At 35.6% G+C, this 24,420-nt stretch overlaps 1 protein-coding gene across 2 annotated transcripts in view; it reads right to left on the minus strand.

Annotated features, from left to right (window-relative positions):
* The window catches only part of CABCOCO1 (ciliary associated calcium binding coiled-coil 1), a 104,313-nt gene extending 80,731 nt beyond the window's left edge, over window positions 1-23,582 (minus strand). Inside the window, exons 1-4 of one of the 2 annotated variants that reach the window (XM_025397150.1) lie at window positions 23,479-23,582; window positions 14,179-14,282; window positions 6,128-6,297; window positions 694-838 (exon numbers count right to left, since the gene is read on the minus strand). In XM_025397150.1, coding sequence (XP_025252935.1) covers window positions 694-838; window positions 6,128-6,297; window positions 14,179-14,282; window positions 23,479-23,553 — 494 coding nt within the window. In that variant the 5' untranslated portion in view covers window positions 23,554-23,582. Of the gene's footprint in view, window positions 1-693; window positions 839-6,127; window positions 6,298-14,178; window positions 14,283-23,345 lie in introns of both variants that reach the window. The other variant, XM_025397151.1, reaches the window with a different exon arrangement.
* Window positions 23,583-24,420: the final 838 nt, after the last annotated feature.

The following is a 24,420-nucleotide window of genomic DNA, read 5'->3' on the forward strand; positions in this document are numbered from 1 at the left end:
GTCCCTTTAGAGAGATGCATGACTCTACTGGAGACCTTGTGACAGATTATATAAAAAGACAAATTTCTTAGTTCACCAATGAAGAATCACTGTAATAAAAATACTTTTCCTTCCATCATTTTCTAAGCAGTAAGAAAGACTTAATGAGTTTAATTGGTCAATATTACAAGATATTTCAGGGGATGTAATAAATTTGAGGAAGTATATTCATAAATCTCTTCAATTTCTAATACGAAGCATTCAAAATAAATATTTAAATAGCAGTGAATGTTGCTCTTCAAAATGTAGAATCAGGTAGTTGGAAAGATCAACTACCTAAAATATAGAGTCTATTGTAATTGCATCTGATTAATCTGAATCATCCTATTAATAAATATTAATTAGAGATGCAAAGAAAACGGAAATCTTAATTTATTTTAATTCTAGATGAAATTATATTTATCAAACGCAAACCTTTTTTTCTGGGAATGCAAAGTTAGCCAAACTAGTCACTGTTCTGACTTTTAGTTATTAGATGAAAGATTTGAACATCTAATTTAAAGAAGATTTAATTACCTAATTATTGGTTGGGCTAATTACAGCATAAATTCTGTAAATATCTGAATTTGCCAAAAACTGAATTACTTTTTACTTAACAGACATTTTCCAGAAGATGTGAAATGCAAAATAAATGTTACTGAAAATAATCCATACCTGATTTTTAAGTAATCAATGATAGCATTGGCTTGTTTTACATCAAAGATATTCCAGTCCTCACTTTTTTGTGAATGTGTTGGTCCTATTTCAGCCATAACTTCTCCAAGCCATTTTATGCTGTCCTCTAAGGACATGTGTAGTGCTGAAATAAAATCCAGAGAGATCTTAAGTATTATTTTGTTGGATGTTTTCAGAATAAGATAATCTAAGATGTTTTTAATGTGCCAAAATTTACTTTGTTAAGTATTTGTGAGGATAAATGGTAAAACTCTTGTTTCTTCTTAACACATTAATACATTTTATGCAGAAGAATAGCAGCTGGCTGGACATGGTGGCTCAAGTCTGTAATCCCAGCACTTTGGGAGGCCAAGGTAGGTGGATCACTCGAGCCCATGAGTTAGAGTCCAGCCAGGGCAACATGGCGAAATCCTGTCTCTTCAAAAATTCCAAAAATTAGCCAGGCATGGTGGCACATGCCTGTGGTCCCAGCTACTTGGGGGGCTGAGGTGGGAGGATGGCTTGAGCCTGGGCGGCAGAGGTTGCAGTGAACTGGGATGGTGCCACAGCACTTCAGCATGGGTGACAGAGTGAGACTCTGTCTCAGGAATAGCAACTGACCCCGCCCCAACATTTGTGAATTACTATAATGCTACACAATTGTCTGTAGAATTTATGATTCCATTTTAGGATTAAAAAAAGAAAAATGTTCAAATTGTACTTTAAAATCTTTAAAATGAAAAGGGTTTGTTTTTTCTTTTTTCTACAATCTTAGAATAAAAGCATGAAAACTACAAAAAAAGATGTTTGACAGCTGGTGAGGAATGGAAGACTTAGATGGGAGGTTCAGTTACTAGACAGCAGAACTGAACTTAGAGCTGAAAATGTAAATGAATGGAGTCAATCAACACCGGGCTTTAGCCAATTGTTTCCATGTGTAAATCTGGGTCTGAAGATTTTCAATGGAAGTCAGAAATATGGATTTTTATGTAAAACATCAAGTTTTTTTTTTTCTTTTCCACAGCCACAGACTTATAACTCATGTAAGCTATTTCTCAAATGTCTGCCCTGTGGTGCTGGTGAGAGCCGGATGAAAATGCACAGAGTGACACAACCTGGCCACCACCACCAGAAGTAAACAGCTCAGTGATTCTCGTCTATTCTCTCACAGCTACACACCAGCGCAAACAAACACCCGAAACTGTCTTGTGTGGCATTTGTCCAGTTGAAAAAGAACACCTTAGACTTAACTTTTAAAGTGTCTGTAATAAAAACATAAACTTCCATTTTCTTTTCTCATTTGGTTCCATTATGCTCAGTGTTACTTGTGACAGATAAAATATTATTTACAACCCACACACACACTATCCACCCTTCCCCGGGAAGATGGAGTCAGGTAAGTGGACTGGCCAGATTGTCCTATGTTTGCGGAAAAGCGATGGGTATGTGGACATAAAACCGAGGATGCTGGAGGTGGAGAGTAGAAAGACACTAAAGCCAGGCTGGACTGGCCGCCTGGGGGAGGTGAATGTCAGCGGGGAGCCTGAATGTGGGATCTGCGGGAATTGTGCTGCTCAGTGTGGACCCCACCAACCAAATCCCTGTCTCTCTCTCTCTGAAGTCATCAGTCAACATTACACTTGTTGTAATGGAGTTGATTTGGAAGGGAGGGGGTGGAGATTAAAAGAAGTTACGAGAACATAGGCTGATTGCTGGACCAGGTATTTCTGGATTAAACAGCTGCTCTTTCCCACTGGGGTGTAAGTGCTCTACCCTAAATACCAAAATTACTAATAAGGTGAAAGGAAAGTAATTTAAAATATTAGGAAGACACTATAAACACGAACTTGTAATTTGTTTAGTATAGCTTCTTTTCTACTTACAGGAATTAGAAAGAAGCATAAAAACTACATACAACAATTAAAATCTGGTTTAATGAATTACAATTGGCTCATTTCCCATTGCCTCCCTCCAGATCATCTTTTATGTATGTCAGATACAGTGAATTATTTCTGGATAACTAGGTTTTCCTATATCATTCGAAGTGGAATTCAATTATTATTGTACATTTCTCTCTCCATGATAAACTTCTTTTGATAATAGTGGAAGTAGCTTCAGAAATGAAAAATCTGTTGGATAAAAGCAATTCATAAATAAATGGAAAATCTGAATCAGTTTATTAATCAAATGATATTAATTAGAGATGCAGAGAAAAGAGAAATTCTTAGATAATTGATTATAATTCTAGATGAAATTATACTTATCAAACAAAAATAATTTATATGACTATTTCCTTCTGAAAATAGTTGAATCTTTAAAACTGTTTTTCTATGTCTAATGTCTTTCTGTAGATAATTGCTTTAAAAATTAGAGAAGTTATAATTTCATTTATCGAACTGAAATATTTGCTCTTTTAAAAATCACATTTAGTGATGTGATTAAATATAAAAGATTAAACCACTCAAATAGCAAAAGCTTCTAGAAACAAAATGTATTCTTGAAAATTTAGAGTAATGAAAGAACATACCAGACTTAAAATTAATTGGAAAATGTAGGATGATACCTCATAACTGACCTTTACTGTTAGTAGTTAGGTGACCTGAGTCTCTTTTTGTTTATTTATTTATTTTTGGAGACAGGGTCTTGCTGTGTTGCCCAGACTGGAATGCAATGATGCAATCATGGGTCACTGCAGCCTCAGCCTCCTGAGCTCAAGCGATTCTCCCACTTCAGCATCCCAAGTAGCTGAGACCACAGATGTGGGCCACCATACCCGGTTAATTTTTCAGTCTTTTTTTAGATATGGGGTTTCTCCATGTTGCTCAGGCTGGTCTTGGACTCCTGGCCTCAAATGCTTCTCTTGCCTTGGCCTCCTAAAGTGCTGGGATTACAGGCATGAGCCACTACATCTGGCCTCATTTCCTTTCTATGTAAAATGAGAATACTGCAATACCTGTTTTCAAAATTATAGTGCCGTTGTGAGGATTAAATAAGAAATTCATGGCCGGGCACAGTGGCTAACGCCTGTAATCCTAGCACTTTGGGAGGCCAAAGTGGGCAGATCACCTGAGCTCAGTTCGAGACCAGCCAGGCCAACATGGTGAAACCCCGTCTCTACTAAAAATACAAAAATTAGCTGGGCGTGGTAGCGCATGCCTGTAATCCCAGCTACTTGGGAGGCTGAGGCAGGAGAATTGCTTGAACCCAGGAGGCAGAGGTTGCAGCGAGCAAAGATCATGCCACTGCACTCCAGCCCGGCCAGGCGACAGAGCTAGATTCTGTCTCAACAAAAAAGAGTTCATATGGAACTCCTGGTACTATTACATGTGTATAGTGCTTTCTAGATTTAGCCCGAAGCCAGCACATTTGATGTAGTATTTAAGAGGATGGGCCTTCACTTGCTAGTGTAGACCCTGTGTGACCTTAAGGAGTCACTGAACCCCTCTGACTCTTACCAATTTCTCTCATAAGGTGGCATGTGAATTAAATAAGACAATATTTTTAAAGCAATCGACACTGTGACTGGCACAAGTTAATCTACATAAATGTTACCTGAATTTGCCGTTCCTATTGAGGGGAAAACCAATTTAGCATCATAAGAACTAAAAAATATTCTACAGTTACTTGCAAACATTCACATCATACAGAGGGGAGTCCATCTAGGCCTATGGACCTGGCTGGAGGCCCAATATCCAGTCTATCCAGTACTTTACAGTGGGAACGTCGAATCTTTTAGGTTCCCTGGGCCACACTGGAAGAAGAAGAATCGCCCTGGGCCACACATAAAATGCATTAGCACTAACAATCGCTGATGAGCATAAAAAAAATCACAAGGGAAATCCCGTAATGTTTTAAGACACTTTACGAACGTGTGTGGGGCCGCATTCAAAGCCGTCCTGGGCCACATGCAGCTTGCGGGCCATGGGTTGGATAAACTTGCTCTACAGCTTATGTTCGGTCAGGTCCTAGAAAAACCAGACCTCACAATATATACTGTTAAGACGAGTCTCCAAATTCTGTGTCCCATATTTTTTAGCTGGATCTAATTTGATTCCAGATGGGTTGACTGTAGAATGCCTGGTAGATAAGCAGCCAAGTTTGAGACAAGGATCGATCAGAGACTGAGCTAGCATGAAATGGAATTCCCACACTGGACAGAGTACACCCCTGCCAGAGGCCCAGAGTGTGCGCTTTTGGGCTTTTTCTATTATGACGTTGCTGAATGGGAGTGGTGGCTATGTGCTCAGGACTCTACTGCTACCTAGTTGAAGTGTAAACATACTTTACCTTTTTCCTTGGCACATTTGGCTAAAATTACATTCTTTCCTAATGATGACTATAACTTTGTTCAGTTTAAAAGTGTGGAGGGATTTTTTTTTTTTTTTTTTTTTTTTTTCTGCCAGAAGGTAAAACTAGATTCCTTGCTTTTTTTCTGGTTAGGTTCTACATATGTACTTTCTTTCTCATGGTTTATGAGGAGCTGGAGGGATCCTGCTCAGGTTTTAGAAATTCATTTTTGCAGTAATATCAACAATATAAAGTTTCATCTAGAAAAAAATGTTATTGAGTCAGTTATAAGTTACGGGAAAAGGTTAAAAAAGAAATATGTTCTCAAATTTGGGATGTGAGGTCCATGAAAATTTTTACTTTCCTTTATTCTATTTCTAGTGTATGAATACTCAGCTCAGAAGTTGCCAAAACTTAGGACTGTCCATGTTACATATTCTCTTTTAAAATTTAATTTTTGCATAAGTGATGTATTCATATTTCAAAAATACAAACGAAGAAATCTTATGAAAAGACTTCCTCCAATATCTGTTGCCCACATGCCCGGTTCTTACTACCATTCACCCCAGGGAATATCTATTATTAGTTTTTTTCTGTATCTTCCAGCATTTCTTTGTGTACACACAAATAAAAATATGGATAGATTCTTGTTTTTGCCTCTTTTATAAATGAAAGCATGTAGTTCTGCACCTTGCTTTACTTAATAACTATATATTGCTTCCCATATAGTACACAGAAAGCTTCTTCATTTTTTCCTTTTTATTGCTTCCTAGTATTCTATTCTAGAGATGGCTAATCATTACTGATAAACTTTTAATTTCAGTGTAGTTTTAAATTTACGGAAAGGTTACAAGAATATCACAGAATCCTCAGATATTTAGAGGGTGAATGACACTGATACAACTTTAAAATGAAATTAACATATCTTTGGCAAATTGACTATTAAGAAAACTGTAACCTTTGTTAAGTATTACTTGAGGTTTTATAACTCAATGGAGATATGAACTATATATTTGCTATACTCAGAAAGAACCCTTATTTTTCATTAAAGAAATTACAATAAAATCTGTAACTTTTGCTTAAGAACCTCAATTTAGATGGTAAACTGAATTTGTTTTACTTAAAAAAAGGAAAATAATGTACTTACTTTTAAGATTTTGAAGTAACATAGCTAGTAAAGTCATAAATTTTGAATACTGAATAATAGAAAAATCCATTCCTCTAGCCCACAAAAATCCAGATACATAATAATCTAGTAGAATAGCATCCTTTAAACAAGTTTCAAGGTTTTTGAAATTCAAAAATGTTCCCAGTTTTCTGTAAAATAAAAGAAAAATCCACACATTAAGTCAGATTAGATATAGAACCATTTCTTTTCCTACGTTTTGAAAACAGGTCTTTTTCTTTAATGAAAATTCTATAATGCCCATAATCTGAAAATATTCAGTTACATCAAACTTCATAAAACCAAAATGACATTCAAAAAAGAAATAGAGAGAGACAGAACGAGGAGAGGGGAGCAAACTCTATTTTTGGTCTCCTGCCTCCTCTTCCTCTTTATTTTCTGGTTCTCCTCAGTCTTCCCCCTTCCCTTTCTTTCTTCCTTGTGTATGTATAGCAATTTTACTAGTATTTTTTTCTCTGAAATTCAATGTCTTTTTGCATTTATAAAATTAAGTTTATTTTATTTCTGAAAATGTTCTGGAACTAAATTGTTAAATATTATGATATATATACATATATATACACACACACATACACACACACATATATATACACACACTTTTTTTTTTTTTTTTTTTAAGGCAGGGCCTTGCTCCATCGGCCAGGCTGAGTGCAGTTGTGTGATCTTGGCTCACTGCAACTGCTGCCTCTCCAGTCCAAGCGATTCTCCTGCCTCCGCCTCCAGAGTAACTGGAATTACAGGTGCCCACCACTGCGCCCGACTAATTTTTTTGTATTTTTAGTAGAGAGGGGGTTTCACCATGTTGGCAAGGCTGGTCTCGAACTCATGATCTCAAGTGATCTGCCCACCTTAGCCTTTCAAAGTGCTGGGATTACAGGCGTAAACCACTGCACCCAGTTCATTCTGCTATATTTTAAAAAGAATTCCAATTATGTATATTTTAGTCATTTTTTTCTAGAGTTATAATTTTCTCCTCAACCTTAAAAATTTTTCAAGTCTATTTTGTTTTCATTTTGGATACTTTTCTCATTACCGTCTTCTATGTGTCTTAGTGTGTTTTCAGCAGTGTTACTTCTTCTGTGGGTGGCTCTAAATTTCCCCCCAAATTCTGCAAGATCTTTCCTTTTCTACTCTTTCTTAAAAACAAGTTTTATAATCTTTTATTTCTTTATCTCTTCCTTGAGCTTTTATATCTCTGTTGTATGCTTTTTGTAATTGCTTCATATGTTTTAAAATTCATGATAAAATAGTTGATTATCTTTTTTGTCTGCTCATGGTTGTATCTTTCTGGTGTGTTTGATTTGCTATTTCTCTTTCCTGTTCCTCTTCTATTTTTTCTTGCAGTGTCCTGGAATGCATATTCTTTGTTTACACCTTATCTTTGGATGAAGTGAGTTTTTGTCCTTGAATACCTACTTTTGGGAAGTACACTGGAGGTGGAGACCTGGCCAAGTTACAAACTAGTAGGCATTTTCTGTATGAAGTAACTTTGTGTCATTTATTCTAGCACTTGTTTTTTTTTAATTGGTAAGGAAAAAGAAAGAAAAGAACAGATAGGCTCTCTTGATTATCATATAAACAGTCAATTTCCTGTGCTACAGAAAGAATCTGCTCCAAGCCTGCACACCCTGGTCCTGCTATTGCAGATAAGCGTTCCTGGAATGGTACTTTAGGGTTTCTCCTCCTGGGAGATTAGCAGATAGATAGGTAGATAGATATAGATATAGATATAGATATAGATATAGATATAGATATAGATATAGATATATAGATATTAGCTCATTCTAAGCTCTGTGACTATGAGCATCCTTCCTTATATTTTCTCCTGCACTTCTGGTTGATCTATAATGACAGTAGCCATTATCTTTATATTTTGTGGTTTGGACCATTAGCATTCTCTTGGTTTTGACAAAGATGAAGGTGGTATTTCCTTGTTGTTTTTATGTGATTTTGAGAGGGGTAATACGTGTGTGACAACTTTTTACTGCCATCTTCAAAAATGGAAGTCCTTATTATTCTTAACATCAAAATAAATGATATAATCAGATTAATAAATACAGCAAGATTAAACAAGTTTGGGAACAAATAAAGCTGATGTTGATATGGGTCTATTTCTTCAACATCCATTTCATCTACAGTGGTTATCAGGGTAGACCTCAAACCCAAAAGCGAGTTCTGATTATTCTAAGCTAATCATGGTAATTTCACCCCTTGCCTTAATGCCATTTGGTATATGGCATGTCTGAATAATAATTGTTGTTCTATGATGGGCACACTCCTAAATTATTCTAAATAATTCATAACAGAGGATGAAGTTTCTTTTTTCCTGTTGAATAAAAATAAAAAAGAGCAAATAAGTGGCTTTAGTTGCTACTGCCAGTTATCTTGTAACCCTAAGAAAAATGGGTTCTAAGATTAAGCCTCATTTCTCGATGATACTATTTAGACCTTGAGTCAATTAACTTTGAAGTTAATCTATCTCTGAATTTCCTGTTATGTCATACATATGTACATATATGTATATATGTGAACATTGTATATTTTTAATTTTTAGGTCAATAAGGTCAGTTTTTTATATTGCATGTCACTATGCACTTTGATACATTTTTTCAGGCATTCGATTCAAATGGCAGATACAGACATCCTGATGATGGTGGTGGCAGGGTTTTAGTCTATTAGCCAGGGAACTTTAATTTGCACTGGACATTACTTGGCAAGGTTTATTTCTCAATGTTTAATGTACAGTATCATTTACTCTTAAGTGAAAGTCAGTATGAAAACTTCCACAATAGTGAAAACTTGTGGTATTGTTATGAGATAAGTAAGTAGGCCAGTGGAATATGTAGAAAGTCCAGAAACAGACCCAATACATGTGGGAGCCTGGTATATGGCAGAGGTATTATTTCAAATCAGTAGAGGAAGTATAAATTCTTCAAAAATGGTGCTGAGAGAATTGGTTATCCAAATGGAAAATAAAATAAAATACCATCCCATACAATACATTAAAATAAAATCCAGGTGGGTTAAAGATTTAAATGGCAATAGCAAAAATTACAAACTTTTAATAAAAAAATATATTACTGACATTTGGATAGGCCAAAATTTCTTAAAAGTGACACCACAAAATACAAACCATAAAGAAAAAGACTAATAAGTTGGTCCTTGTTAAACAAATGAAACACTTCTGGAGAACCAGAGACAATCTAACTACATTGAAAGGACAAGCTGCAGACGGGGAAAAAAATTGTAATGAACATAAAAGGATTAGTATTCAGTAAGGAAGGAGAAGTAGGAAGCCTTCATACATTCTTAAGTCTTATCAGTAGGAGAGAGGTCTAAATACAGTTAATAATAGATCAGAAGTATGTATTCCCAAATTGGCTTTGATGTCCTCCATTGGTTAAGAATCCAAAGTAAAGAGAAATGATCAGTTAAGATCTTTCCAAAACTCCAATTATCTTTTGCAATAAACTCCTAAAATTGGGACTGCTGGATTATATTGGCCATGGTGAGATACGCTGCTAACCCTCCCTCCAGAAAGGCAGTGCCAAATAGGTCTTTCATCAAGACCACACAGAAAAGTCCACTTCTCTATACTCCAATCTAGTTTGGATTTTGTCCATAATTTACTAATCTAATCTAATAGAAAAGATTACTTTTTTCTTTTTTTTTGGAGACAGAATCTCACTCTGTCACCCAGGCCAGAGTGCAGTGGCACGATCTCGGCTCACTGCAAGCTCTGCCTCCCGGGTTCACGCCATTCTTTAGCTTCAGCCTCCCGAGTAGCTGGGACTACAGGCACCTGCCACCATGCCCAGCTAATTTTTTTTGTATCTTTTGTACAGACGGGGTTTCACCATATTAGCCAGGATGGTCTTGATCTCCTGACCTCGTGATCTGCCCGCCTAGGCCTCCCAAAGTGCTGGGATTACAGGCGTAAACCACCACGCCTGGCCAAAGATTACAATCTTATGTATTTCTTTGCTTATTTACTAGATTGGATTTCTTTTTAATGTCCTCTATTGGTTACTTTTTCTTGTAAGTTTATAAAAGTTTTTTGCATACTTAGGGATATTAACCCTTTAGATTTATGATACAAGTTTTTAAAAGCATTTTATTATGAGCCATTTCTTAAAGCAATTTTCTTGTGATTTTATGATTTTTGTAACACTAATCCTGAAGTATTTGCAATCACTCACTTTCAATTTAAAATAGCATTACTGTAAATAAGGGTCATCTGCTTCAATTCGGTTTTATTTTGGTGAGAAAAGGAAATTCAATTACCTTTTTTCTCATGTGCTTGTCTATTTTTGTTGACAAGTTCTAGAATAACTATTTCAGTCTATTATTATCATATTGGATTTTATTTTAATTTTAAATGACCCGTACTTACTACCAGGCTTCTTATATCACAATTTCTCATTGGCAGTTTTGTTGTTTAAAATTCACAATTTATCTTTCAGCTGGGTTATGAAGTAAATTTTTTAATAAGACCACAGGAATACTGTATTTTCTGAGTTGTTCTAAATATTGCAATGTCTTGTTGCCCCTATAACTAAACATCAGACAAAATTAGTATTTTATTTTGCAATCATACTCTTTTGACTTCCTAAATTTTGGTTACTTGTTGCACCACTGATTTTTGCAGACTAACCTTGCTAAGGAAAAGTCTGAGGCCTGTTATTTTCCTCTTTAGGTGACTTGCTTTAAATTTATCCCACAAAAAGGCAATTCATGAAGTTTTATTCTACTAAAATATTAAAATCAAAGCTTTTATGAAGTGTAGATTATTTTTTTCTGATTGACTATATTGAATGTATATTCTAACTTCTTCAAATAATTGCTTTAATCTAACACTTTATGTAAGTTTTCTTAAATTTGTCTTTCATGTTACTGACTTGATTTTCAGCAAGGTAAGTTCTACATTGGTTTTACTCTTAGCCTTAGTTTCTTGCCTTAGTTCTAAAAGCTACTTCTCTATATATTTTACCATGTTTTTTAGTTTTTGGTCTCTTGTTTTGTGAAACTGATGCCCTTTTTAATTATTAGCTTCAACCTAACATTTTCTTCTGTTTCTAGCAGTTAGTTTTCCTTCTAAGTGTACTCATCATCTGCCATCTGCATACTATGTATTTTTAATTAAGTATTTGCCCTGAATATTTGCATATGTTCTTTGCTTTTTATTTTTACTTTTCAATGTTTAGCAGTGTTTGAATGACAGTAACTACTTGCCAAAGAATATTTTGGTGAAATCTCTTTGACCTTCTTCACTTTTGCTGTCCCCGACACTCTCTCCACCACTTTCCCTAATACCATTTGTCTCTTCCCTTTTAACTGGAACCACAGGGCTAAGGATTTATCATTTCCATTCTTTGCTCAGTCATTTCACTCCAAAGATTATGTAGGGAGGCATTTGGAGCAAGATACTGCTACGGTTTGAATGCACAGTTTCCAGTATTTTACTGGCAAATACGTAAACTTTTTCTCTGGGAATAAGGGGAGCTGCAACAGGGGAGAGGGGAGAGATGGCTACAGCTGTAACATGAGAGAATGTAGGGAAAGAGAAAGATGATTCACTGTGTTTTAGGAAGTTTGGTATAGTGATGATGGGTGATATACCGATCTATTTTGTCTCACCGAGAATTTGGGTAAAAATATTACATTATTCTTGCATGTTCTGGACAATGGGGTGCATTTTAATTCTTAAATATGACATGCAGAAATAAGCCTCAAGGCAAGAGCTAAATAGCTCATGGAGGCCCAGTTACCGAAAGGTTATTAAAGATGTCTCAGTGTTATTTTTGTGTTTATATAGTTACTTTCATTTTAGTCCTTATTCTTTTTTAAAAAGATTGAGATGGATCTATAAATAAAGTCAAGGTTACATTAAAATATTTATGATGGATAGCAGCTAAGGGATCATGAGAGATGTACCCAGACATTTAACTGCTTACAGTGAATTTCAGAAATATGTTTTAATGATACTTTAATGTTTCATTTGGTTGGCTGCTTTCATGGAGAGCAATTTTTAATTTTAAGAGGTAGGGAAATGTGCTGATTTCTTCTAACTTATTTAAATAGGCTTATAACTTTGTAGACTCTATGATTTTCACATACTTCTGTCACTTGGTGATAGGATATTTTAACTATATTTCTGTCATTTTGAAAAGCATATAACCCCCATTTATAATAATGCTATTTTAAATTGAAAGTGAGTGACAGATTGCAAATATTTCAGGATTACTATTATAAAAATCATGTAAAAAATCTCAAGAAAATTGTTTTACAAAGAAATGGCTCCTAACATAATACTGACGTTATTTATCCAAAGATGATGTCTTAAAATTTGAGGTCACTTCAGGTGATTTCTACATTAATGAGACAGTCTAAAAAGGTCAACCCGCTATTGAACCTGGCTGTTGTTATACCACTAACTTCTGCAACACCTTCTGTATCATTTACTGTATCCTAGGCCTTACCCCCTAAAGATTAAAAATATGTTCAGAATTTAGATTTTCAACAACAAAGAGAGCCTATAATTAAAAAAAAATCATCACACAAAGTATGATACATAGCAAAATTTACAACGTGGGAAGAAATAATTCTAAAAAGCACTTATTTGCAATATGTTTTATTTAATATTAATTGTATTTAATATAATATCTTTTACTTGACATTTAATATAAATACATTATGAACTGTATAAAATGTGTGCTATTTGCATTGTGCTATTTTGCCTAGTATCAAACACCTATTGTTTTGCATTGCAATGATCAATAACATTTGGGGTTACCTGGAAAAGTAATACAACATTTTACGTAAAGACATGATCAGTGGTATCATGGATCAATTCTTACATTAAGTATCAGAATTCCTAACAAATCTTAATTTCTATAAAAATGGTAAAAATCATCAGAAGATACTTGCTTAAAAATCTGTGAAATTTTAAATTCACTCATGCTTGTAGAGATGCAGATAGTAAGCGGTATGGCTGATCACAGATCATCAATTTCCAGCAGAGGTTGCCAGCGCTGGAGCTGAGAGTTCGGGAAAAGCCCTGTCAGTATTATTCACCCGTTCTTGATAAACCTTCCCTTCTCGGATTTTTCTTCCAGCCAGGACATCTGTCATATTCCCTTCTCAGTAGCAAGTCATCTTTATGCTATAACATTTGTAAGATTTGTCAGTGATAACCACTGACAGAACCATTTTCTATTTGTCCGTTATAGTCCACGACACCCTGCTTGTGTCCCAAGGACTGGCCTGCAGAGACCTGATACCAGGATGCTAGTGCATGACATCATCCCCACTCTCCACACATGATGGCCAATTAGGCTTCCATTCTAAATTAGGATCATTTTTTAAATGGGTGATTACTAAAAATACCTTTTAGGATATTATGTTGTTGGATAGATGTGACAAAAGTTCTAAATAGATGATCTACTATAGAAATAAATGGCCTAAAGAGTGAGATGTACATATATTGGAATTAATGACTATAAATTCCATCGTATTCACATTTTTAAGTAACATTTACTCAATCAGAGTACTTAGTATAGCATTACTTCTGATGAAAATCACAGGTGGATGGCAAATACTCAAGATTTCCAAAAAATAAAGTGTATTGGCCATTATCATTACAGAAAATACAACTTACTTTTCTTACAACGAGGGAGAACATCCTTTAAGTTAATGTGCATACTGACAGTTTTATGAATGAAAGAGAAAAGAAGATGGCATATGCTAGAGCTTGCTTTTATCAACAAACCTCTGCTCTTGGTATTAGTAAGTATTAGTAAGCTGGTTTGCAATACATTTTCTTTATAAAGGAGACTGTTGAGTAGTGCAAAAAGTCAGTTATTTGAGAATTTTTGTGTTTCAGAGTCCAGATATATTTCAGCGCATAATATCATAAAAAATATTTTGAAGAAATCTTAAATACGTAATCACAATGGTTTACAGATGCAAAACTCGAACTGTTCTACATATGATTGTAATAGTGAAGTGCTTACTCTTGAACTCCATCGATGTCCTCCGTTAACAAATCAGTGATTTGTTCAGCTGAAAGAAAATCTGGAGACAGAATCTTTTCATGCTCCTGGAATTCAGTGTCTCTCTACCAAAACACAATGCGGAGTGAGTTATTGCAATCGTACATTCATATATTAAACCCAATAAATCAAAATTGATTCTTCTTATGGTCTAGTTGTTGTCAGGACAAACATTTAAAAACAACAACCTTCGAGATGACATTTTTTCTTTTCCATATTATGCAATGGTACCTTTTACCTGAAAAGTCAAATGGCTAACAGTCAATCTGTCTTTGGGGCATATGTACAACTGGGCGATGGTTTCCAATTCAACAAATATTTATTATCTGCACATTCTTCATTGAATCTAGGGCTTATGAGGAGGCAAATATAAACAAGAAAGATGTGCTAACCTCAAGAAGCTTAACATCTAGTGAGAGAAACAAGCCTAGGATGATGTTAAAAGAAGAAAAGAACACAAATAAGCCATAATAAATGCAGCATTCAGTCTAAAAGAAAGGACAAGTATAGGCAAAAGACAAGCAAACTCCACAGAGAGGAGTTCCAGGAATAGGCTTTGGAGGGTTGGGTGTGGCCAATGAATGCCCCATGTGAATGAACCAGAAACACCGAGGTTATGAAGATAGGATAGTTAGGAATGAGTTCTGTAAATATCAGCAACTCACAATATTACCTAGGTTACATGAGGAGGACTAGTTGGACTTAGGTGGAAGTGGGCATTGGAAAGGTATGGTGGGCGATCTTAAATTTAATGATTCAACAAGTGAGCGCTCACAAAATACAGGACATTGTGAAGGCATCATAGATATTTTAGACCCTGGCTGGTTGAACAATGGTAGTCTGAGAAGTTTGTTTCTGGTAACACAGCTAGTAGCGCTCAGAACCATGAAGGTTCTGAGCAGGTAAATGACAAGACAAAACTGTGCCTTAAGGAAGGGTAATCTACTGGAGGGTGAAGGAAAGACAGGAGCAGAGGAAGAGTTAAACAAAGAGGTCATTTAAACAGTGCAGGGATGAAGCATTGCACTGCTCTGATCTCCTTGGCAGTGTGGATGAAAAAGAAAGTGGTGAATGTAGTCATGTTATGGGGGCCTAAAAGAGGGGAGAAAGAATGGAGATTCTGAGTTTCTGAAATAGGTGAGTTGGAGAAAATGGTGGTGATACTAATAATACATACGCCACCTTTATGTGCGTTAGACAAAGGTATCCTCTTTGGGTGGAGGAAGTGCTAAAAAGATTTCCCTAAGGCTGACACAGCCCTGTGTCCAAGTATATTGCCTGTGAATAGAGTCTAGTTTTAGACCCCATTCACCCCTCAGCCAAGTGCTTTTGTTCAGAGCACAACCTGCATAACTGTACATGTCAACTTTTTTTTTTTTTTTTTTTTTTGAGACGGAGTCTCGCTCTGTCGCCCAGGCTGGAGTGTAGTGGCGCAGTCTCGGCTCACTGCAAGCTCCGCCTCCCGGGTTCACGCCATTCTCCTGCCTCAGCCTCCCGAGTAGCTGGGACTACAGGCGCCTGCCACCACGTGTGCCTAATTTTTTTGTATTTTTAGTAGAGACGGGGTTTCACCGCGTTAGCCAGGATGGTCTCGATCTCCTGAACTCGTGATCCGCCTGCCTCAGCCTCCCAAAGCGTTGGGATTATAGGTGTGAGCCACCGCGCTCAGCCAACCCTTTTTATATGCTAGAAATAGAGTGTTGGAAGATGATGCTAATTTTTAAATAGCAAGATGATGAGTTGATTTCAGTGGCTGAGTTTAAGGTGGAATACCAATAGCGAGAAAGAAATGTTTAGAGTTTAGTTAGAAAGGCTGGAGTCATAAAGGTCAAGTTTACAGACGTTGGTTTAGGAGTCAACTGCAACGGTGACAATGGATGAGACTGCTCAAAGCCAGGACATGTAGAGAAGAGCTGTGAAGGGGAGACGGAATAAGAGATTGGGAAATAGAGGCAAGACAGCAGCAGCTACACAAAAATAAAAAATTATGAGACTTTGTGGGGAAAGAGGGCAAATATTTCTCAGTTCAACAAATAGTTATTGAGTGTTCCATGCAACTGAATTCTGATAGATAAGGGCAGCAAAAAAAAAACAAAAACAAAAACAAAAACAAAAAAAAAACAAAAAAAAAAAACTGCCTTGCTGTAGTTTACCAGATAACATACCAAATTCTTTTTCTTTTTCAAGAGTGGAAAAATATCAAACCTACCACTTATTGGTAATGGTAATTGGCTTAATGTTTGTAATTTAATGTTAGGTTATTGTGCTATGTTTTTATCTTTGAAAATCTAATTTAGAAATAAAATATGCTACATTATTAGCCACTTTTTTTGTAAGCTAGGGTGGGTCAATTAATCTAAACTAGGTCATATAATTAGATTATAAACTCATTAAGGAAAAAGTATTTTAGTATGCTGCATCTAGTAGGTACTCAGATACTTACAAATTGAATTAAATGCACCCAGTTTTTGTTGAGGATACTGTTTTGATCTATAATATATGGTTATATATTTGTTTAAATGATTTTGGTTATACATATTTTTATTAGTGGTAAAGTATAATTATTCCTATGGTGTCAATCCCATTAGATTGTAAATTCCTCAGGGACAGTCATTCAATCTTTCATTTCTTTTTAGAATTCCGCAGTTCTTGATATGTCAACATAGGTTGCTAACTGACTGTCTAAATTCATCTTCATCATCTGATGACATTGTTAGATAGTGGAGCATGATGAAAAGCAGGACTTAGAGGAACTCCAGATCTCATGATAGTTTGACTACTGATTAATTTTATGACTCAAGGCAAGTCATTTGAACCTAAATTTGAATTCATATTAAATATCATTTTTATGTGTTTTAATACACACAAGATTACCGTTATATTAATAATGAATAAAGATATACATGAAAAGTGAATTATACAGACATTCAGATCAATTTATCTGATTTGAAAAATCTCTGGATAGGAGAAAAGTAGGTCACACAAGAACTATATGAAAGAGAATCCAATAATCTTAACCTTTTGGACAGTACTAATTCTAGCTAAGATGCCTAATATTAGAGCCTCATTCCTTTACTAAAATTTGCAGGCTTCATATAATCATCTTTTAGGGGAGTTTGCCTCTGGGTTTTTTCTTTTGTTTTAAATTATATTCCTGGACCTATTTTAAACCAGACTGCTTTCTTGTTTGTTTATACAGTGCCTTGCATGAGAAAGATATCAGATGGCTAAAAATGTTTAATCTTTCAACACATACATTCTGCTTTGTAAAAATTAAAGATATAATAGAAAATTCATAAATAAGCTAAAATATGTGCTATGTAATTGTGGCTTTCTCTGTAAAATTACATCTCCAACTAGGAAAATATGTAAGTTAAATGGCACTGTTAATTCATTTTACTCCACCACCTGGTGGATTTTAGGAGTTATTCCAAGAGCAATAAAACTATAAGCCTGATACTATCTGCCAGATAATGTTTTTCTCTAATTTTTTCCCCTCTCTAATGTCAACTAAACTTTTCACATTTGTATATATTTTTTCTTTCTAGAATGTAAACTTTTAGGGACATCTTTGTATCCATCACTGGTGGTGCTTTATATTAAAAAGATTCTTAATAAGTATTCATCAAAAGAAAGATAACAGATTTCACCAAGGATTACGAAGGAGAAGTTTCCTAGTCACAGAGGACATAGACTGGTCTGCAAATTCTAGACTTGGAATGTGTTTTTGTTGTTGTTGTTGTTGTTGTTGTTGTTTTCAAGCCTGAAAGTAAATGAACCAAGGAGCAGGAGCAGTGCTGTGCTAAGCCATACTGGAGCTGAAGCGAAAGGAAAAGTCAGTAATACAGATCTGGTCTTTATTGAAAAATTTAATCCACCAGGGATTTTTCTGGGGCATTAGGTTTGATGTTTTAAAGTATTGCATTAAAATACAACTTATCTTGATTACTGAGTATTTTGGTACTTCCTTCAATTCCGTGCCCAAGGAGAGTGCCTCATTCACCTTACCATAGTCCTGGTATGAAGCTAAAAAGCCAGTATTTTAAAAAACAATTAAAAAAAAGTGAAAGAAGAATAAGTAAAAGCAAGAGCTGATTCCTTAGAATAGTTAATAAAATGGGCAAATTTTTGACAAATGTGACTAAAACATAATATAAATTTTGTCACATTCAGGGGCAATATATTAGAAAATTGTAAGAAAGTGGGTGGTTTCCTGGGAAAATGTTAAGTTCTCAAAATTGATCAGGGGTAGATGACAAAATTGATCTGATCAAAGATGAACTAAACTGGAAGTCTGCTTTCTAAAAAGTCACCATGCCCAGATGGTTTTATACTTGTAGTTTTACTTATTAATCAAAGAACACATAAATTCTATGTTAGCCTAATATTTACAGACTGTAGAGAGTTCACTTTTAAGAGGCCAGCATAGTCTACACACAAAACCCTGAACTAACAAAAAAGGAAATTATAAACCAAAATCACATATCAATGCAGACGCAAAAATTATAATTAAAATACATCTTAGAAAATCAAATCTTAAAATGTACTAAAACAATTACAAGGTATACCTATGACCACATAAAATTAATTTTAGAGATCCAAGGATGGATCATCATTAACAGGTCTAATATAATTTTTATGTCAAATTAAGTGGTGCAAATTTTATGATTATTTAAATATATAATAAACTTGCACTTACTAAGACTCAGCAGCAAAACTCCCAGTAAAATATGAAAAGAAAAAAATGCTAAACATGAAAAAGACTATTTGGCAAAATCATATTGCAAGCATCATATTGAATAGTGAAATCCTAAGTCCTTCTTACGAAAACAAGGAACTAAAAAAAGGTTATGGATGCTAACATTATTGTAATTCAATACACTATAGATGTTCTAGCTAATACAATAAGAAAACTAAATATGTAACTTAAATAGCAGAAATGAGGAAATTTAAAAATCCTTATTTGAAGATTACAAGGTTGCATACCTAAGAAAGCTGATGTTGTACTAACAAAAAAGTTATTGCTAATAAAAAATTTGGCAAGATGGTTCTATATAACATAAATATATAAAAGTCAGTTTTCTCCTATATAAGAGGCTAATTAGAAACAGAAATGGTAAAATCTTGATTGAATTATACTTGGTTATAAATATAATGAGAAAGGTAGAGTATCTATATAAATTATAAAACTATCAAAAGTTCAAGAACAAGACTTGATAAAAGAGATTTATTAAAAACTTTCAAATTCAAAGAACTAAGTCCTTCCTACATTATAAATGTAATGTAATGACAATCTCAAGCCCCAATGAGATTATTCTGGAACTTTACAAAATAACTTTTTAGTTCCTATGGAAGAAGACATACTTGTCAAAAAAAATAGAGTGAACTTTCCAAAATAGATTTTAAAGATGAATATAAAACGACATGATATTGACACATTAATGGACAAACATGTGAGTGGAAAAGCATAGAGGATCCAAAAATTTATTTTATATAGATAACCATGTGTATATGTATGCATATATAAATTTTTTTAAATAAAAATGTATATAATAAAATATATAATTTATAATTATACTTATATGTAAAATGTATATGTAATATATAATTATACTATATATAGTATATAAAATTTATATATAATGTAATTATATTTATATATAATATATAAAATTATATATATAATATACACCCATATTTTGGGATTTGCTATTCTCTTCTGCTGCCTATTTTGTCCATTCATATATATGTATAATGTGATAGCAACAGTCAGTCTATTCTCAATAGGAAGAGACAGGATAGTTTATTTAGTAAATGAAGCTGACATAATCGGTAATTCACTTCTAGAAGGAAATAAAATTAGATCCTCATTTCAAATATAAAAATATTCTAGACTTGCTAAAGACCAAATTCATAGTAAAATACAACTTTAAATATTAGAAAAATTTTGAAGATGATTTGTGCCATCTAGGGAGGAAGACAAAAGGGAGAGGAGGAGCCGGACTTCCTAAATAAGACAGTAAACCCAAAGATTGACAGTAAGAATGACAAGCCTAAGTGTTCGTCAATATCTCCATGCTGCAGCCAGAATTTGCTACAGGTTCTAAGTGTCTGATAAATACAACTACCATGTACTCACATTTTGAGTTCCATTAGTACTGTTTTCTCAACAATATTTTAAGTGACGTTTTTGGCATTTTCCCCATAGCCTGCATAGGTTGATCTGTACGATGTGATCACAACGTGTTCACTTACATTGACTTATTCATAATTTCAAGGAATACTTCTTGAATGACACTGATGTTGCAGGAAACTGATACTTTTGCTGCTCAATTGAGCCCTGAGTTTTCTCTGTAATGATGGAGTGGGGTCTGTTTTCTAAAGTCTTTAGGGACCACCCAATGTAGACAGAGTTGTCTATGGCCTGCTCCAAGACATGTTGATGATCTCCTAGACAGGTTACATCATCTTGCCCCTCAAAATGATGTAAGTGTCCTATCCTGATAAAGCCGTGAATGCATTAATTGTCACCTATTGGGTGATGTGGTCATACTTCAAGAGACACTATTCAGAAGCAGCAATTGGGAAATAATCATTTGTGTTTTCTTTGAGGTCTCTGATGTAAGTTGAAGTATATTCCTTGTAAGTATACTACTTATGATTCTATTCCCTAGATATTTTTGAAGATATTAAGAAAGTCAGTATATGAACAATTTATTAATACAAGATTGATCACTGAATTCCAAGTGCACATTTATAAACTCCTTTCACTTACAGGTCTATTCATAACAAACATTTATTTTCAGATTTTTGTCATTTTTTTCTGTTATGCACTCATACAGATATCTGCCAAAAGTTTAGTTTTACCATGTAAAGGGAGGCATTTCCTCCAGTATTACTAAAGAACTCGGGATGTTGAATTCAGAAGGCTGGCAAGCAGGACTTATTCAATGCCACAGAAAAAATTAGTTCTCTGGATCTGCACCTCATATATGCTTGTTCACAGTAACTCATAGAGTAGATTTTAATCTATGATAACCACCTTTCCTAGCATGCCTCAGACCATCCATGATTTTAATTAGTCATAATTTACTGAGCGCCTACTATGTGATTGGGATAATTACTTCTATTCTAGATATTGGCCACAAACAACAAATGGGAAACATGGGACTACTGAAAGCTTATGCTTTCTTTCTGATGCACTTGGCAAGAAAGGAACTAATTCAGTACTGTTTGGCTCAGTCGACTACATGGGCTATTGGCTAAGTCATTTTGGATACAGAATTTATTAGAAATGACACCATAAGTGATTAGCTGTTGGGGGATCAACACTGCAAATAATCTGATCTGAGAAGAACGTTTCAGTATTTACCTAAAAAGTGGTGGCCTTGGGAACAGACCACAAGAGAGAATCTTGCCATCTTTTCTAGCTAACATACGACACCCCCAACCAGCACAAATGGGTGGCAGGCAGGACTTGTTTTAACGAATGACACAGCTCTGTGGATCAACTATATTCCCCATGAACTACAGGAACTCTGCTTTCATTAAAATGGAAAATGGAGTTTCCACCAAGCAGCAAATTAGTGTGTTATGTTAGTAAATGAGCACTGCTAATTGAGTCTCTGTTTCAACTTGATTTCTTCTGTTTGTTACTAAGTGATTGAGCACATCCTGAATTGCATGTCATGAGAATACCTGCCCCTCCAAGAAGTTGACAAATGTGCAAGCTGACAATCCTAAGACGGTAGATAATCATGTAAGGCCTGTAACTAGCTCATTCATCTGACTCAACCATTATCAAATGATGTCTTTTCTCCCGAAGCATAGCACTTCTTTACATCTTTTAAAAAATTATGTAATTTTTAAAGTCCAGATTCATTAAGACCCCAAATGATCAGTCTTTTTGGAAAGGACATGATCTACATGGGTGAGCATGTGTATGTGTACACTGACAATTGTGCATTGTCTTAAGCTTGGTATATATTTAAATAACACAATTTAATTGGAAAATTTCCTGTGCTACTTTTGAAATTGTATTACTTACATTAGCGATCACAAGGGAGTAATAGGCTTAATAACCAGTTTATCACATTAAAATGTACTTTAATGTCTGCTAATTTCAAAAGGCTCATATGAGAGTCCGCATGCCTTAGCGGTCTGCATTTGATTTTGGTAGGAATCTCGGCTGGGAACAGCTTACATATCTCTGAGCAAGGCATGGAATTATTGGCTCTCTGTGTTTCCTCATTATAAAATTGTAGCTAACACTTATCTTCTGCACAAAGAATGTTGTTTAGAACAACGAATAATGAAGACAAGCAATGTTAATTAAGACATGATTATTCACCTTTAGAGCCTTGATGGAAGAAAAACAACTTCCCAGGAACAATAATAATAGACTCTGTGTGCAAAGATTTAAACATGTTTTGTTTGTAATATCTGGCACGGCAGATGTGTTCTTAAAATCTCAGGATATTAAGTTTATGAGTAAAGTTACTTAAAACCCATTTATTATGGAGAGTTGGTGACGGGAGGGGCCTAAAGATCAACCTTTTGTCACACAGAAGGCCGCTGGTGTCCAAGGAGATTAAATAACATTCCTTAAAGTCAAGTTGATGAACAACTAAAGCCATAACGAGAGAAGATTTTCCAGCCAGTGTCCTTTGACCTGTATTTATTTGTTTAGAAAAAATGGCAAAATAATGGAAACACCAACCTTCTAATATTAATCAGTCCATCACCAGTAAACAGCTATTATTTCATGACATCTTTTGAGCAATCGCAACTGTAATCATTACAGAATTAGTAGCAATTTCAAAAAGAGACTGGCCCATTTAAAAATCTGAGATCACTTATTTTACTTAGAATTAAAACAAAAAGCAAAAAACAAAAAACAAAAAAAAAACAAAAAAAAAACCACCCAAAAAACAGAAAACAAAACCTGCGGTAGAAGCGCGTGGTTATGAGGGCGTTTGGGCAAGAGCCGTCCAATGGAAGAATTCATACATTTAGACCCGCTGGCACCGTGCACGGCGCGCCGGGGACGGCTGGGGGGCGCCGGGCAGCAGAGGGTGTCCGGGACCCCAGCGCAGCTCCCAGCCCCGCCGCCCTCCCGGGCCGCTCACCAGCCGGGGCCGGACGTGCGGCGCCTTTTCAGAGACCGGATTTGGCTCGGCCGCTGACTCCGCGGACGGGGAATGAGAGCTCGGAGGTCTCTGGTAGCGGCACTGGGACCGGGAAGGGAAAGGGGCGGCGTACCTCCGATTCGGGCGTTGTTCCCGCCGGGGTGGGCCCTGCTGGGGTCGGCCCCCAGGGAGTCGTCCCCTGCGACATCGCCGCGATCTCGGCCGGCCGAGAGAAGCGGCCCCTCGTCACCTAGGCAACTGGGGTGGGGCCGGCGTCCCTGGGCCTGGGAACAGATCCCAGCGGAAGGCGGCGCCGGGCCTGAGCCTCCTCCCGCCGGGTACAGGGCTGGGGACCGCGCTGAGGAGCAGGAGGCCGGGAGGGAGGCCGACAGCAGCCCGCTGCGGAGGCTCTGAATCCTCTTGAAGAGACAGAGTCGTTCCAGTTAGTAGGAATGAACGTGGGGAAAAGGCAATTCAAGTAGCAGTAATTTAAATGAAATGATATATGTCAAAGTACCTAATGCTAGCACATTGCAAGTTTCAACAAGTATTAAAGTAAGATATACTATTAGAACTTCAACCACTGAGTGATGTTTGATACTAAGCAATCATTGTAAATTCTAAAGTATCATGGTGGTATTGTGGTCATGTTTAGAAGGAAAAATATGTCTTTATCTTTTAGAGATACATGCCTAACAATTTAGTGATGATGAAATGATGTAAAATATGTGATTTATTCCAAAATAATGAGGGAGGGGCACAGGAAATGAGTGAAGGTATAGTAGATGAATCTAGATTAGGTATGTGAATGGAAGGGGTTCCGTCAGTGTACTATTCTTTCTACTTTTGTATATGTTTGAAGTGTTCCACAACAAAAACATTTAAAAACAATAAGAAATATCACATAGCAGCATGAGTATTCTTGACTTCTTTGGATGATCAACTCCTGCTTTGAAAATGAAATGTACTTGGCTTATATTTACCTGCATGGAGGTTGCTATGCAGGACACTTCCTGTAAAAATCAGACATTATTTAAGTGATTCAGTTTCCTCATCTGTTGAGTGAAATAACAGT

This window comes from Theropithecus gelada, chromosome 9 (assembly GCF_003255815.1).
Source record: "Theropithecus gelada isolate Dixy chromosome 9, Tgel_1.0, whole genome shotgun sequence".
NCBI classification, from domain to species: domain Eukaryota; kingdom Metazoa; phylum Chordata; class Mammalia; order Primates; family Cercopithecidae; genus Theropithecus; species Theropithecus gelada.